Source organism: Gossypium hirsutum, chromosome A10, assembly GCF_007990345.1.
Source record: "Gossypium hirsutum isolate 1008001.06 chromosome A10, Gossypium_hirsutum_v2.1, whole genome shotgun sequence".
Lineage (NCBI taxonomy): Eukaryota > Viridiplantae > Streptophyta > Magnoliopsida > Malvales > Malvaceae > Gossypium > Gossypium hirsutum.
The window spans coordinates 10,841,550-10,859,905 of NC_053433.1; the positions used below are offsets into that span (position 1 = coordinate 10,841,550).

The 18,356-nt window shown below is 31.1% G+C and overlaps 2 protein-coding genes across 4 annotated transcripts; both read left to right on the plus strand.

Annotated features, from left to right (window-relative positions):
• Window positions 1-1,249: 1,249 nt before the first annotated feature.
• Window positions 1,250-2,617, plus strand: LOC107897300 (NAC domain-containing protein 83). Its single transcript, XM_016822713.2, has 3 exons — window positions 1,250-1,698; window positions 1,880-2,142; window positions 2,221-2,617. Exons 1-3 carry the CDS (start codon window positions 1,518-1,520, stop codon window positions 2,521-2,523), a joined length of 747 nt encoding a protein of 248 aa, XP_016678202.2. The 5' UTR covers window positions 1,250-1,517; the 3' UTR covers window positions 2,524-2,617.
• A 2,041-nt stretch (window positions 2,618-4,658) lies between these two features.
• LOC107896095 (uncharacterized) lies at window positions 4,659-6,212 on the plus strand. Of its 3 annotated transcripts, XM_016821236.2 has the most exons (3): window positions 4,659-5,175; window positions 5,768-5,896; window positions 5,982-6,212. In XM_016821236.2, the coding sequence occupies exons 1-3, from the start codon at window positions 4,756-4,758 to the stop codon at window positions 6,003-6,005; spliced, it is 573 nt and encodes a 190-aa protein (XP_016676725.1). In that variant the 5' UTR covers window positions 4,659-4,755; the 3' UTR covers window positions 6,006-6,212. The 3 variants fall into 3 exon arrangements, with proteins under 3 accessions (XP_016676725.1, XP_016676724.1, XP_016676723.1); XM_016821235.2 differs by having other exon boundaries at window positions 4,659-5,151; window positions 5,768-6,212; XM_016821234.2 differs by having other exon boundaries at window positions 4,660-5,175; window positions 5,768-6,212.
• The last annotated feature ends 12,144 nt before the right edge of the window (window positions 6,213-18,356 follow it).

An 18,356-nucleotide genomic window follows, 5' to 3' on the forward strand; every position in this document is an offset into this window, starting at 1 on the left:
AATATATTATAATCCCAATCAGTTTGTCAACTAGAAGAACTTCAAGGCTGGCTATACATCAGAGACAGCCTCTGTGTCTGTCTGTCAAACATGGCCAATCTCATTAATTAATATACATTTTCAAAAATATTGGTCTGTCCTTGAAATTAATATATCAAGATTAGTGTGTTGGAACACGCATCTAGAGGCCTTGTGCTCTTCAAAATGGGATTTTCTAATTATGCTCATTTTTCATGGTTGACCAAGCTAAGAAAGGAATGGGAAAGAGAGTCATTATTTGTTGTTTTGTTATTAATGAGTCCATGACTGATACAATCTTTGCTTAATTTGTTTTGAAATGGGTGTTTCTGGTTTTTGGGCTGCTGCTAATGGTCATTAATTCCGGCATTCCCAATACCAAACTCAATTTTGTCTTTTTATTGGAACATGCTTTTGATGGAGTTTATTAAGAACATGGAAACGGAGGGAAGATGCACGGACATGGTTCCTGCATTTCCTGCAAGCATTGCCAAAATCCTTGTAATATAAAAGTGATGATACATAGGAGGTCAGAGGTGTGTTTAGAGTTGTGAAAGAAATGAAATGTTTTTAGCTGATGGATAGAGGTTATTAAGATGAGGAGTTTGATGTGGGTCTTTTGGAGATAAATTTATGGAGAATCTTATTTAGATGTAATAGGATACAATTTCATCATATCACCTAGAATTAGTAGTAAAGTTATGACACTTAAATATGATAGAAAAAAATCTTCACGTGACAAGTGAGGCATCTCATCATTAACTTTTAGTTGTGCAAGTTACTCTTTGTTATTGATTTTATGAGATTAAGAATATGGTTGGGGAAATTTTTTATGTGAAAGACGAGGGAAAGTTGAATGAAGAGCTTCGTAACGAAGGAGCATGTTATTTTATTAACTCTTAATTGCCATTGTAACAGAACAAGTATGGGATAGTTTAGGAGCCACATGGGAAAGGGGGACAAATAATGCTTATTGGGTAGCAGCAAGTTGGACAAAAAAAAAATAGAGTGGTTGATGTACAAACAACTTAATTATCATTTTTGTTAATCATTATCTTATTGGTTATCCTATGTCAGATTCGGTTTTCAAATGAACCAACAATTACATGGAGCACGATATGGACCCTTGGATCCTTTTGAAGAAACCCATGAATTAAGGGGATTGAAATGAACCACACGTGGGGCTCACATTAGAAGGAGCATAAAAGGACAAGGCTAGTTGGGTTCTCTTACTCCTTAAGAGTTATGACCAAAACCAAGAGTTTTCTTACACGTTTGTCTAAGAAACCACCCCCCTTCTCAACGTAAAGCAAGCAATGGAATGAGTTGGGAGACAGAGTAGGGAGTTGTTTTGCTGTTTGGTCTCTCTATATAAAAGGTCTCCCTCTTTGTTCTTCTTCTCCATATTACCCCCCCATAAAACCCACTGAACTTATTCCAATCTCACATGGGCTACTTTCCTTGATTTTCAATCTCAAGTTTTCTGAGAATTTTCAAATATGGAAAGTCAAAACTTTGTTGCGAATGGAGGGGTTAAGATGCCCATTGGCTTCAGATTCCATCCTACAGATGAAGAGCTTGTGGTTCATTACTTGAAGAGAAAGGCTTTGTGCCTTCCATTACCAGCTTCTGTCATTCCTGAGTTTGATGTTTTTCAGACTATTCCTTGGAGCATGCCAGGTTTGTTGCCCATTAATTTCTATTTTTCTTTGAGGATTCCATGCTTTAGTTATGGAGTATATAGGAACAATGTCTATATATACATATATATATTTGCTGGTTGAGAATTTGTGGTATAGAATACAAGTGGTACTTCTCATGTTATCTAAAAGAAATTAACTTTTTGTGGGGGGTTTTTTAGGTGATATGAAAGAAAGCAAGTATTTCTTTAGCACCAGACATGACAGCTTCATTAACAACAAATGCAAGAGAGCAGCTGGTTCTGGTTACTGGAAGCCCATTGGCAAAGAGAAGCCAATTTTAGCTTCTGGAACGAATCAAGTAGTTGGGATGAGAAGAGCTTTTATTTTCTGTCAAAGGAAGTGTTCTAATGGGACTCAGACTCGGTGGCTCTTGCATCAATATCGCCTTGTTGACTCAATGCCAACTCTTGATTCAACTCAGGTAATTAATATAAGTTGCAAGTAACCCCAAATATTGATTAGAACCATAATCTTAGCAATGGGTTTCCCATGTTTGCAGATATCCAGGAGTGAAATGTGTGGACCAGATTGGTTAGTTTTCCGAGTGTTTCAAAGGAAGAGAAGCAGAAGAGGTAAAAAACATGAAGTGGTTTCTCACAAAAGTGAGACCAGTAGTGCAATGAACATGCCTAGTTGTATTGATTTTACAGTGGAAGACAGCTCTGTGTTTGGTCCTCCTCCTCAACCTACTTCACCAAGTTCAACTGAAATCACTGAGGTTTCATCCCATGGACTAGATCAAGAAGAAAGCAGTGCTTTCATTACTAGTTACTATTCTAATGGTTGTATGAGGAACCGGTAAAAAAAAAAATACAAGTTCCACTAAACTTTGTATCAGATACCTTTTAACTGTTGTGAAACAAATGAGAAAAAATGGGCAAAAAGGACTTGAGAAATTGTGTTCTGCAAGCAAATCCCAAACCAGCTTCCTTTCTTTTCTCTTTTTTTTTTTCCTTACAAATTTGAAGCAATTATGATGATAGGGAAAGTGGTGGCATAAATTATTGCTCAGTATCTAAGCTTTTACCATCAAGAAGATGATCAAAAGTAGATAATACTATGAAACAAATACATACAAAATAGAAGGCATCCAAGGAAAGAAAGGTTCTGCATTATCTAATCATAGCATGGTGTCAATGGTGATTGGAAGCTAAGGGCATCCGCACATGCTGATTCTCCCTTACGTTACAAGAACTCAATACCCTCCTAAAATATGTTTTCCACTTATCGAATCTATGTGACTTTCTCAGGCTTCTGTTGTTCTCATCATTTCAAGGTTTTCAGCCACACTTGCAAAGTAAAAAAGAGATTCTCTTACTGTCTTTCAATTCAAAAGGATTCTCTTTAAATATTGTGGTTAGGAATGGAACACAAACAAAGATAACATTTATTACATTTGCAGTTACGATAAATAAACATAACATTGTCGAAAACACGTCGCAATTCGAGCATTATAAACTGCAGAAAATGGATTTGTTAGTTTAGATATGATGAAACAAAGCGTGCAATCTCCTCAGTAGGACCCAAATGCAAGTTGGTTCAATTACAACGCACATCACAATGTCTATACTGCATGTAATGTACAACAGAGGACAGTAGATTTGAGATGATAGCTACCTAATTCATATCCTTACTACATATATATGCATTGAGATGAAAACATATTACCTCAACCAACATTTTTTATTTGTTTGTTTGATTATTTTTTTTACCACATTTGGACAAAACGACACTGAGTAGATATAAGTTGCATGACTATTGTATGATTTGGATAAGAATCTGTGAATTCAAAAGTTATCAAGTCTCTAAGGAAAACCCCAATAAGCAGTTTCTTGCTTGTCATAGAGTGTGTTGACATTAACATGAAGCCAATTTGGTGTAAGGGAAGTACTAAAAAATAGTTGGCAGCTTGCGTTGTGAGAGGTAGGGTTGCTACACAACTGCCGACCAAAGTTTCTTGTGGCAGTGGTTAAAGACGCCAAGAGAGAGATATGTGGGGTTGACTTGCGGCGTTTATTGCTGACTTAGATGGTTCCATTCTGTTTTGTGACTTAAGATTGAATCCACAGGGGCCTTAATGAACATACAAACAAATTATGCAAGCAATTAAAGAATATGGTTGTAAAAATACATGCAAGATGTGCTAACATCTGTAACTCTTTTTAAGGCATTCAACTTTGGGAGTTATGCCTCGTATTTTTCGACTTTTTTTTCCCAATTAACTTTGTTTTTAATTTCTCACTTAAACTTTGATTAGTGTAGATTATTTTAATATTAGTATTTCATTTAAACTCTTGTTCGTGTATGTTATTTTACTATTATCTTAGCTACAAATTTTGCCTATAAATAGACCCTTTTTCACCTTAGAAAGATAATTCATTACACATTCAGATATTAGCCTTTTACAAGCTTTTAGAGAAGTTTGTGTGTACGTTTTGAGGGTTTTTATTTCGGATATTAAGGTTTAATTTTATCTCTATCATTTGTACTATTCGTTTTTTGCCGTTTCAGTGAAATTATATTTGCCTGTAATTTTTTATTTTCTTCAAAGGAGTTTTTTCACGTAAAATATTTATGTTTGATCTTTTCAAATTTTTTTTTATTTTACTTGTTTGCTGCTTAAACTGGATTTATCCCCAACACAACCTTTGATGCTCCTTGGCATTCTATTCCTCGGTATTGAAATTGCTAAATCAAGAAGAAAATACTTTGGAAGATATGTTATAAACCACATATATTCTAAATAAGGGTTATTATGAACATAAATTATTTTGAATATAAACGATCAAAATGATTAATTAAGCAGTCAAATAACATAACTAACCTCAAAAAGCCAAAGATGCAATGTAATCCCTCGAGTCACCTATGGTTATTCTTAGGTAATCCCACAATTCTCGTTGGATCTCTCATTTTATTTTTATCTTTGCATGCAAACTTCATTATCAAAAGAAAGGTCGTGGACTCTTTCCTTTGCTCACCTGAATTATTAGATTATACCCTTCGCCTCCTTTTGCATGTCCCTCTCCCTCTTTTAATGGGTTGTGGAATTTCCAGATTCGACATCACCAAAGAGGGAGACGCCTCGCAGTTATACACTCAATTAAGCCTCGTTCATCGACCCAATGACCGTGCCATTATTCATAGTCACCTTGTTTCAAAGAAACCGTTACCCAACAAGAGGGAAGAGCATGCAAAAGGAGAAGGTATTCATAATAAGAAGGTGAATCCCGAGGAAAAAGGAATCAAACAAAGGGAAAAGGAAGAGGCCTTCGTTGATAAACAAGGTTTTGAGGATGATGTATATGATAGAGACGATGACATTTCATACACACGATCACCAAGTTTTAGGGTATACTGCATTCCATCTCAATCTGACGATGGTAATAATGAATGTGATTGTAATATAGAGGAAATAAAGGACGACCAACAGGTACATGTTGAAAATGACAAGAAGGTATGCATAAACGGCTTGTGGTTTTTGTTGAAGGGAGGTTGTACTCTTTCTTTGGAGAAATCTTTGAGGTGTCGTTCACTTGGGAGTCATTAGATCTCTCAACGAAAGGTATTGTCTTTGTGTTGGGGTTGTGTCCCCAACTTTTGTAGAGAGCCACTATACGGTTCACAGAAGGGCGCCTCATGTGATAGAGATACAACCTGAGGCACGTACATTCTTCATAATTAATATTTGCACAATACTAACACCTCTCCCATGAGTTTTACTGATCGTAACTCTAGCAATCGAGGTGCCCTTTTCCATGAACCATACGGCAACTCTCCGTGGAGGCTTGGGGACAAAATCTCGACACAGGAACAATAACTTTTGTTGAGGGGATTTGTTAACTCCCAAGCGGATGACACTTTAAAGACTTCTCTCAAAAGAGAGTCTAATTTCCTCTCAATAATTTTAAAATTTTTTTAAGTTACCAGTCCAAGTAGAGTTTTTTGCACTTTCATTCTATAAACCTACTAGAGCTCTCATAGAATGTATGCATGCATATATTGTTTTTCAAGTTAATAAAGTACTAATATTTGGTTTGTTTAAGCAGAGATCAAGTATAGGACGAGGGAAGACAAATGGCAAAGGAGAAGAAAAAAAAGATTTTCAAGATCCATATATTTCGAAATATATTCCACTCCTCATGTTAGCAGCATTGAGAAAAAAGGCTTTCTTGGTGGTACATGCTAGAACAAATACAGAGATGTGTTTTTTCTTTTCTATCATATAGAACAGGAAAAGTGATGTATGAGGTTTCTTCACAGGAACAGAATGGTTGTCCAGGTTAGTTTAGGGAGCAAGGATACAGATACCTAAGAGGGGTATGAGAACCATACGGGTATTACCGGTTCATGTAATTTTCGAAGCTACCATGTAACTTGTTAGTCTAGTAGTGGTAGCCTTGCTTCTCAAAACCATACGGGTATTACCTGATCATGTAATTTTCTCTTATATTCCCTTCTATTCTTTCATTTAACTCAATTCTATATTTTAGATTTTTGGGGTTGTTTTCCTTTTTAACACACATCTCAAATGGTTACTTATTACCAACTTTTTGTATTTGAAAAACAATACAAATCTGGGTAAAATTATTACCCACATTTGGATTACATTTTATTTTTTTTACTCAAATAATAGGCAAATTAACCTTTATATGTTACCAAAAAAAATATAAATTGCTTATTCTGTTAAATGATAACATAGAAAGAAATAATCAAGGTGGAACTATTTTTTTTTTTGAACAAAAGAAATAGAAGTATGGTAGGCACCTGTACTAGGAGTTATATTGCATTTTGTCCCTTCAACTGAAAAGCATGGGCAAATTAGTCCCTCTAAATTAAATCAAATAGCAATCTGGTCATTCTATTAAAAATCTCATTCTTTTTTATAGTTAAGAGTTGACAAGGTTAATGAAGCAACCAGACAGTGACACATAGTGTGTCACACATGCTTGATGCTAACATGTTAATATTTAAAAAAAATTAAAAATCTGTAAAAAAATATTTTTTATAATTATTTAACAATTGCATCCAAGATGAACTTAGACATATTGTTGTTCGGATTCATTTGAACATGGACAATCATTTGTCTATACTGGACATGGTTTTCTAAATGATTATAAAAAATAATATATGGAAAATCTTTTAAAATTTAATAACAATTATAATAAATTATTAAAATTTAATGGAGACTATTTAAAAATTATAAAACAACAACGTCTAAAATGAACCTGAATAAATGATTGTTCAATCATTCTGGAGCGGTTTCTTAAATAATTAAAAAATAATTATACAAAATAGAGAAAATTATTTTAAAAATATTAAGAATTATAAATAATTATAAATAATTTTTAAAACTTTTAAATATTATTAAAACTATATATACACATATAGAATTTTTAAAGAATTCAAATAAACACATATATACACATATATATCTTCTTAATCTAGTTGATATTTTTAATTAACCATGTTTATTAGTCAAATTTTATTAATTTCTTATAATTCTTAATTTTTTTTATAATTTCTTTTAACTCAAATATATATACAAAAATATATACGATAGTAACCTTTCATAATAACTTTATTATTATTTAATAATTTAATAATTATTTATAAATTCTTATATTCTTAATCATGGCTTATATGTCAGAAAAGTCCTTAAGAAAATGTAAAAAAAATCAATTAAGTTTCTGTATTAAATTCGCACTCAATTAAGTCCCTGTCGTTAGTTAAAATAATCAATTCAGCCTCACCATATTGACTGTTAAAATAAATTGATGGACCAATTAGATGGTGACACATGGTAGCTTATGGTTTAATCTAACATCTTTTTTATATAAAAACAATTAAAAACTCTTAAAAATTATAAAAAATAAGAAAAAATTACAAAAATATTAAATATTAAAAATGATATCAACTTATTAAAATTATAATAATAACTATAATAAAAATATAAAAACTTGTAAATATTATAAAAATAGATAAAATATAAAAAATTATAAAATTAATAAAACTTATTTAAATTAAAAAATTATTAGAATTCTTAAAAAATAATTAAAATGTAAAAAAAATTATAAAAAAAATAAAATTGATGTAAACTTAAAAAAAATATTATGGCAAAAAAACTTATAAAACTTGAAAAAAAAACATAAAAACCTAAATTGGACTGGTTAGCCTGAAATCAGTAAGGGTGTCGATTCGAAAGATTTGAACCAATTGACCAATAAATTGGGCGGTTGAATCGATTTTTTATTTTTTTAATATCTTTTATCAAACTAAATTTCATTATCCAACTATTAGCATATGTTAGGATGAAATATTCTAAGCAATGTTTTCAAAACCAAATCGGCGACCTATCTGGTTTGGTCTGTAACACCCCTAACCCGTATCTGTCGCCGAAATAGGGTTACGAGACATTACCGGATAACACACTTCATTCACAAACATTTATACATTCATACTCACAATCCATTCATATCAATCACATTGTCCCTTATAAGGTCCTATGAAACCTTAAAACATGCTTAAAAGAGGTTCGGGACTAAACCGATAACATTTGTAAACTTTAGGAAACATGGAAAATTTTCTTTAATTTTAGGATCACACGCCCGTGTGAACAGGCCGTGCGCCTCACACGGCCACCAGACACGCCCGTGTCACAAGCTGTGTGAAAACAGGGTATACATACTGACTTGTACCACGCGACCGAGGACACACCCGTGTGCCAGGCGATGTGAAATCTAAGGGGGTTACTGATTTGGGTCATATGGCCAACCACACGCCCATGTGCCAGCCTATGTACCACACACGGTCAATAGACATGCCCGGGTGTCTAGGCCGTGCTAAAACTTAAGGTATACTGATTTTAATTCGAAAGGTACCCTAGGAGACACACGGCCGTGTAACATGACCGTGTGTCACACACAATTGAGACACACGCCTATGTCTCTGCCCGTGTGGAAAAAAATAAGCCATTTGTAAAGCCAATTTGCCACCCTTTCACAAACACACATAGCAACCAAAATAACACCATTTCAATACATCTTTAGGCAACAAAAAACATGCCAATTCAAATAGATTTCATGCCATTACATAGTCAACCATTTCATTACTTAAATTTACAACCAAAACCATACCAAAACAATATGCCAAAATCATCAAACTTGTATAATTTCTAAATGCATTTCATCATCATCTTATCACTTGCTTCATACCTCAAAACTTACCATTTCAACATCCCATAATCAAGTCACAACATACCATTATTCCAACCTTAATCCATTTACAACTAATTAAAAGAACAACTTTATAACCATACCAACTAGCCAACATATAAGGCATTATATACATCACAGAAATAACTTATCAAACACATAACTTGAGGCAACTTAAATGACCAAATCCACACCAACATTTACAAGCCAAATCTCATGGCTAAAATCAAGTCTCAAAACATATCATCAACTCACTAACCTATACATGTCATATACCATATTTATAAGCATCCAAAAATACCAACAAGTAGTCGACAGTGTGATGATGATTCCTGATGATCCCTGATGTCCGTGCTAACTTCAATACTCTATAAAAAAAAAGACAAATAAGACACAGTAAGCTTCATAGCTTAGTAATTTTGTACAAAAAATACTCAACAGTTCATAAAATACAAATCATCAAAACACTTAGTAGTTCTCATATCATCATTCAATTTTAATCCATGACTATTTATCATGTATATACAATTTCATCAAGCTTCATACACATAGTATCAACTACCACATAGGTATCGTACGTACCTGTACTTTCCCGTATTTATTTATTTCACTCTCACCTCTTTATTCAATACGTTAAATCGTTCGGAAATCTTTCAATGCTTTAAGAACTCGCACACTTAGTGCATAAATCTTTAGCTGAAGCTATAACGATATCGTACACTAAGTGCCATCACATTAAACCGAAGCTATCTCGGTATCGTACACTTAATGCTACATAAAGCCGAAGCTATTTCAATTCGCACATTTAGTGCTGTATATAGCCGAAGCTATCTCGAAACGCACACTAAGTGCCAAACATAGTCGACTTGTCGTTGTACGCAATCGTAGTCGCGTATATACAATCTATGCATTATCAAAGCATTAAAAACATAATTGTAACAATGTTTATCACGTACAAAGTTAACTCAGACGTAAAAATGACGAAACTAGTTGATTAATCGAGTACTTTGCTCTTGCCTCGATCTAAGTCTGGATTCCTCTTTTCTTGATTTAAAGACAATCAAATTTAACTTTTTTATTCATCAACACATTCAATTTAGTCCACAAACACATATTTTGGAATTTTTACACTTTAGCCCCTAAAGTTCCACATTTATTCAATTTAGTCCTTTAACCACAAAAACACAAATTACACAAAATTTAACAAAGCCCATGCTTAGCCAAATTCTCTATAGGTCCCTAGCAGCCTATTTTTTCATTTATTTCACAATTCAACCCATCAATTTACACTTTTCACAATTTAATCCCTAATATGCATTTTTACTCAAAATCATTTTACAAAACATGTATATCAAGCACCAAGCTTTCATAATTCATCATCAAACATCGTAAAACACATGAATTCATCAATGACATTTCACAAAATCATCAACAATTTTAGAAACTAGGGTACGGGCTAGCTAGTACTCAAAGCAACGATCACAAAAACGTAAAAATCATCAAAAACCGAGCAAAGAACATACCTTAATCAAGGAATATGCTAGCCGAAATTTCAAACCCTATTTTTAGATTTCTTCCATGCTACATTCGGCCATAAAATATGAACAAAATGGCCACCATTTTATTTTATTTTATTTTTATTATTTAAGCTTTAATTCACAAATTATTTAATTAACCTTACTTAAAACATTAACAAAACAATTAATGGTTGGTCATTTATGTCAATTTTCACTATCCATGGTATAATTACAACATAAGGACCTTTCACTTAATAAGACATGACAATTAAGCACTTTTAACATATAGAATGCAACTTTTTTTTACGCGATTTAGTCCTTTTATCAAATTGAGCTATTAAACGATAAAATTAGCTCACGAAATTTTCACACATATATATTCACATGATGTAAACATAAAAAATAATATTAAAATAATTTTACGACCTCAAATTTGTGGTTCCAAAATCACTGTTCCTATTTAGCTAAAACCGGGCTGTTACGTGGTCACTAGTTTTTCAGTTCGACTAATTCATCTAGTTCAATTAAATAAAAAAAATTAAAAAATCGATTCAACCATGTAGTTCACAGGTCAACCGCTCTAATGGCTTTCTTCAGACTGATACCCTTTCTGATTTCGGTCTAATCGGTCTAACTTATTGATCTTGTCCATTTCTAAGTTTTATGATCTTTTTATAAGTATATATAATTTTAATTTTTTTTTTAATTTTTATGATTTTTATAGAATCTTAATATGTTTTTATAAAATTTTAAATGTTTTAAATATGTTTTATTACTTTTATAATTTTTTTATAATTTACTAGAATTTATTAGATTTTTTTATAATATTTATAAAAAATTATAATTTGTATAAGTTTATATCAATTTTCATATTTCTAATATTTAATAATTTTTATATTATTTGATAATTTTTTTTATTTTTAATAATCCTTTTTGGAAAAATATTAGATTAAACCAAAAACTGCCACGTGTCACTATCCGATTAGTTTGTTGATTTATTTTAATGGTCAACGTGGTCAATGACGGGAACTCTTAACGGAGGAGCTTAATTGGTTATTTTAGTTAACAACAAGGGCTTAATTGATTTTTTTTTACATTTTCTTAAGGGTCTTTTCGACATATAAGCTTTTTTTAATAATTTTCTATAGTTTTGTATATTTTTTATAACTATTTGATAATTATTTAAGAAACTATTCCAAATTAATTGGACAAATGGTTATTTCAAGTTATTTAAATCTAGAAAACCAATTCTTTTGATGTTGTTTTAAATTATTTTTAATATATTTATAATTTTTAAATAATTTTATATAATTTTTTAGTTATTTAAAAAACCACGCCATGGGAAATTTTATTTATTTTTAAGATTTTTAATTTTTTAAATATTTATTGACATGTCATTTATCACGTCAGTATAAGGTACACGTGATGCATCATGTACCACTACCTAGTTGTTACGTCAGTCATGCCATTACTTAACATTAGAAACGAATGCAATTTTTAATAGAATTGTAACGCCCTCAACCTGACCCGATTCACTAGGTTCAGATCTCGGGTGTTAAATCACATAATACTTAACAAATTTTTCGAACTGTAGACAGACACTTATTACTTAAAACATTTATCTTCATCGTTTCTTTTAAAGACTTAATATCAATAAAACTAAGGAAAGTGTTTTAGAAATAAAATATTACATCAAACCAATTACATCTCATTACAATACAAACATTTACTAAAGACTGACTCTTAGTGTATGGTACTAGAGTACACCACTTTTCTACTGTATGCATAATAGTCCACTTCGCCACTACCTTGACGTACTCCTGGCGTAGTCCCTCTTGGTGCAATCTCTTACTACATCACCTGAAACAATAGCAAACAATGTAAGTTCAAGAGAACCTAGTGAGAGTTAATACAGAATACATTGGTAGATTCTTTTATAATATTAGAAGAACATTTGTATGCCAACTACCCTTCTTAACCACTTACTTCTGCTTGGGCGAATACTATCACAGTTTCTTAGACTTATACTCTTAATCATATCAATTCTCTCTTAACTACTTGACTAACTTAAGATCCTTCCAGAAATTACCTTAATCTTTTCTTTTTCTTAGAACCACAAAGGTGCTTTTCAAAGAATATCTCTTTAGAGCTCGCTACATACATACCACCTTTTCATACATACATTGATCTCAGAATAGTTGATTACAGATATTATTCACTAACTGATATATATACATTTAGCGGATACTCACGCAGATTTAAATACTATCGATTTACTAGTCAAATCATATTCTTGTTTGATACCTTACAAGCTCACACTAATAATGAATTATACAGATAATCCAAATGAAATTCACACAATTTTATTACAGAACCCCAAATACTCAGAAATATGATGACTTAGATTCCATAAGATTTCAGAAGAAGACATGATATTGTTTAGATATGGCGGATATCGGATAACCCAGATTCGACCCTACATAGTACAGACAAACTTAGACTAATGGATACTTATATCATTCATAACTACGAACACACCCAAATTCCAAACTAATAGGTTATCATGGCAGATACCTTTTCTGAACATATAGATACACACTTCTTTTCAAGAAATTCCCTTTAAGACTTATTCAATTACATCACTGATCTTATTCAACCACCTTAACTTCAGACATATCATAACATTATCATAGCAATACAAAGCAATAAGAATTTATCCAAAACTTACCATAAGGTCAAATAATCATATTCTACCAGACAGACTTAACCGAGTACACCATAAGGGCCAAACAAAATACGCCACCAAGGCATCATATAGAATCATGTGTTTATTGTCCCGATGGATTTTCACAAAAGGTGCTCTAGGTTTTTCCCTTACGAACTTATACATAAATTTCATGTATCATGATCTGCTAATTCGATCCACACATTATCGAAGGCTACACCATTAACATGCATACAGTCATATGTTGCCATGGTTTCAAACCACATGGACTTACACACTTTCATATATCGTTAGAGGTGAGTGTTCGATCAAATCAAATCAAATCGAATCGAATGGAAAATTTTAAGTTAATCTAGTTGACGAATCCCATTTTATCATCCTAACTCGATTTGAAATTTTTTCGAATCGAGTCGAGTGAAATGAAATTCAAATCGAATCGAATATATTTGTTTGAATTAAATTTAAAAAATGACTTTGGGTCCTTGAAACCACTATCACCCACCATAATTAAATTTGTTATTAACTTTCATCCCATCATAATTTATTTATTAATCTTTTATATACGGGTTAGCTTATTTACTTGCTTAGTTGCTTCAATTATCTTCTGATTCTTTTAACTGTGTATTTTGAAATTAAAAAAAATGTGATTTTTTAATAAAATTTATTTTAAAGATAAAATATGAAATTTATACCAATATAAAATTTTAATAGGAATATTTTATGGTATCATTAATAATTCAATTTTAACATAAATTTATAAAGATTCAGTATAATTAAACAATTAAATAATATAAATAGTTCAAAATGTGAAATTTAATTTAATAATATAAATTATAGATATAAATAAAATTATTGTTATTTAAGTTTAAGAAAATTTTTTTGGATGATTTTGATTTTTGATTTGGGGTAAATGATGAAAAGTAAAAATTTAAGGTGAAAATAAAAAGTTTTAGGAGTTTGGGGGAGTAAAATTTTGATGAAGAAATATTTAAAAAAAATTGGGGGGGGGGATGGGTTTGGGGTAGAGAGTGGGTTAGGATGGGAGAGGAGTAAAAGTGTTAAGGGAAAAGTGGGAGGGAGTAAAAATTTTGGGGAAAAGTAAATAGGGGAGTAACTTTTGGGGAAAAAGATTCAAAAAAAATTGGGGAGAAAATGGGTTTGAGGGTAGATGAGTAAACAATTTGTGAGGAAAGTGATAGGGAGTAAAAATATTGGAGGAAAAGTAAATAGAGGAGTAAATTTTGGGAAGAAAATATTCAAAAAAGAATTTGGGAGAAAATTGGTTTGGGGTAGAAGAGGAGTTAGGATAGGAGAGGAGTAAAAGTTTTAAGGGAAAAGTAAATAATGGAGTAAATTTTAGAGAGAAAATATTCAATAAAATTTTGGGGAAGATAAAGGGTTGGAATAGGAGAGGAATAAAAAGTTTAGGGGGAAAGTAAATAAATGAGTAAATTTTGGGGGGAAAATATTTAGAAAATTTTGAGGGAGGAGATGGGTTTAGGCTGGAGGAAGGGGGTTTGGGGTGAAAGTAAAAGTTTTGGGGGAAGTGGGAGGGAGTAAAAATTTTGGAGGGAAAAGTAAAAAGGCTTGAAGGTTTGGGGTAAAAATGTAAAATATTATAGTTTGGTATTTTGTTTATTTAAATTATTCGAATTCAAAAACTTAACTTGATTCGAACTCAAAATTCAAAAAAAATTCGAGTTGACTTGATTAACTCTATTTGTTTAACTCAATATTCGATATTTTTTTTTATTTTTTCGAGTCGAATCGAGTTTTACTCACTCCTATATATCGTTATCTATCAGTCTAGTTTTTATCTTACTGGAGGCTACACCATGAGTGTTTTCATATCATACGATACAATGGGCCTCAACCTCATGGTCTTACACTTAATTTCATATCGTGATTTGTCAATCTAATTGCCCTACCAAAGGCATCACAGAAGGACATTGCTCAGTATCCACTGACCTAGATTTGTTTACATTTTTGACTAATTCATACTTTTCGTATATCAAACTTTACCTGCATGCTTACTAATCAACTTATTTTCAACAGAACTTTATACATATCATTACAACATATATGTCATCTTTATTATACTTATACACTTACCAATTATCATAGATATCATCATCTTTTATATATATGCTTTTACTTGAACATTTTACATATAAGAGTCGGGGTAGAGACTCACTTGATACTCACCTACAGTAGTTCGAAGTTCCAGACTCAGACATCCTTTTCGAACCAGCAACAACAACTACTAAAGAACATAGATTCGCTATTACAACTCTTATACATACACTTTACTCATCATCTCAATCACTGACAACCTCATGCAAAGCCTTGTACTTAAAGTTTTACTGCTCATATACCACATACAGACTTACTCTTTCAAAACACCTAACATGCAAAGTTGTAATCCTTACTCGAATATAGAGTGACCATTAATTAAACCAAGAACCTTAGCTTCCAGCTTGAGAAGGAAAAAATGATATTGGACTAAAGAAAAAGAATCAGAGTGTAGCATATTCAAGAGAGAAAAACCTTTTTAAAGAACCCTTCTCACTCATATAAATAGGGTAAACTACAAAAGTAGTAACTTTTGTTTACCTTAGATTACATTCTAGTCACTTATGTTTTAGTCACTTATATTATCGTTTTGTTACAAAGTGGTCACTCTACCGTTAAACTCCATTACCTCCCTAATGGCAGTCCTCCATGGCAGTCCAAATGGGTTTTAAATGCCAACTTGGATGTCCAGTTGTTAGGATGAAAATAGGTTTTTAATTAAATAAATTTAATTTGGACTGCCACATATGACATCTAAGTTGGCATTTAATACCCATTTAGACTGCCACAGAGGACCGCCGTTAGGGAGGTAACAGAGCTTAACGGTAGAATGACTACTTCATAACAAAATAATAACGTTAGTGACTAAAACATAACATTTCAAACATAAGTGACTAAAATGTAATCTGAGACAAACAAAAGTGACTATTTTTGTAGTTTACCCCATATAAATATGACCTATCCTATTTAGTGGAATTTAACAAGTGTCACATATTTCAAAATTTGTCTTTCTTAATGACCTACAGATTTCGAGAGAAACATAAATGAAAATCCTACATTATAGATATTAGACCAATCTATCCAATTGGTTCCTAACCAAGTTACTTTAGCACAATATTTAAGACAAATATGGCGTATTATACTTTTAGTGTTAACTCATACCATAATTACTTTTCCACTTAACAAAATATTTATATAAAATAACAAAATAATTTGAAATAAAATCTTCACTTACTTATACGACGATTACTATACTCCTACACCTATTCTCCAAAAAAGGAAATTGAATAGATTACACTTCGCCAAATAGATTGTTTCACTAGAATACGCCTAAATCTTGGACCCGTTAGACTTTTGATATGACAAGAATGACCAATTTGCTCTTTGATCTAATGTACATGGACTATTTTACCCATTTTTTAGTAAATGGTAAAATGCAATCTGAGTTCTAGTACAGGAGTCTCTATGGTACTTTATCTAATCCTATCATTCTTCAATTCCACATCACTTGCATTATTTTTTTTTTTGAAAAAGTCAAATAATCACTTAACAACACAAATAGATAGAATTTTTAACATAATGGTCAGTTTGTATTTTTTTTCTAGCATACATAGCCTTAGTTATCCTTTTTTTAGAAAGGACAAAATGCAATTCAACTCATGGTACAAATGTTTACATGGTACTTTTACCTACAAATTTGCTATTTAATGGTTAATATTCATACTTGTTCTACAATATTATAGTTATAAATTCGAAATTGAATTTTATCTTTTTTGAAAATAAAATACTAGTAATAGGAGTCATGAACAACAATAATAAAAAGACATAGCACATAGTATAAACGATAAATACATTATTATAAAATAATGTACAAATGTCATATCTTCAAAGTAATTTTAAAAAAGAAAAGAAAAGAAAAAGAGAATGACAGACTGATAATAACTTCAACATTGAAATAATTCAAAAACAAACCAAAGGTGCATCAACTTGATCAAATCGTTGAAATTTGCATCCTAGCCTCGTCATCATCAAATCAATCCAACGATGAATAACAATCAACCAAAAAAAGACTGCCAAAAGCCTCAATAGACCCACCGCATTAGTGGTGCACAAAAGGCTAAGTCTCAGATGGTTTCTCATTCTCCTCATCATCTTGAATCTATTATCATTACTATGATCTATCATGAACCCTTCGAGAGTAAATCCTAGTGGCACTTTTACATCGACGTTAGAATCTGACTAAAAATTAAAAGTAAAAATAAAGTCACTTTCGATTTAAAAAAAATAGAGTAAAAAAAATAAAACCATGAAACTGTAGAAGAAAATCACAATAATATGAATTGAAAATAAAAATAAAATAAAACTATGAAAAAGAATGTTGGAGAAACCTTGACCAGCCCAAAGGCCGACAACGTTGCCGATAAAGCAAAATTTTAATTAAAAAAAGTTAAGCGGATAGAATTTTTAAAAGAGAGGAATGATGAAATTGAATTTTATGGTAATCTATAATGTCTAATCCGCAAAAAAACACTATTCATTGCTTGTTTTATTAATTATATCAATTTCATATTAAGTAGACTCTTTTTGTCCTAATTATCTCGTTTAAGTAATATCCTTAATAATTCTTCTAAGCTTTGAGTTATATTCTTTAAAATATTCTAATTAATTAATTTTTATAAAATATATTTTTTTTCTTATTTTTACTGTTATTATTATTAAATGTGACCCACTTTAAATATAATTAAAAAGAATATTTAGAAACTCGAAGTTTCGTACCTTCTTTTATAATATATATAATTATATTTATTTTTGACAAAATTGTATGATGATATTTGATTGATAGGTTAAGAAACATAAAACTGATAATAATCAATCGATGATGATAAGTTGTATTGGTTGCAATTTTAAACCATTTATACATCTTGATTATCATATGATGTTTAATATCCGTGTTGAATCCTCAAATAACTACAAAAAATTTGATTATATTTTTAATTATGTATGTAAAATCATATTTGATTGACAGGTTATAAAACTCGTAGTTATAAAGCAATATATTTTATCCTATAATTATAATTTTTAAAAAAAATATCTTATAACTATATTTTAT

Coding starts and splice junctions, on each gene's coding strand:
- LOC107897300 (XM_016822713.2), top strand. CDS start 1,518: ATGGAAAGTCAAAACTTTGTTGCGAATGGAGGGGTTAAGATGCCCATT. Junction 1,699..1,879: donor TATTCCTTGGAGCATGCCAG/GTTTGTTGCCCA, acceptor GGGGTTTTTTAG/GTGATATGAAAGAAAGCAAG. Junction 2,143..2,220: donor CAACTCTTGATTCAACTCAG/GTAATTAATATA, acceptor CCATGTTTGCAG/ATATCCAGGAGTGAAATGTG.
- LOC107896095 (XM_016821234.2), top strand. CDS start 4,756: ATGGGTTGTGGAATTTCCAGATTCGACATCACCAAAGAGGGAGACGCC. Junction 5,176..5,767: donor ATGTTGAAAATGACAAGAAG/GTATGCATAAAC, acceptor TTGTTTAAGCAG/AGATCAAGTATAGGACGAGG.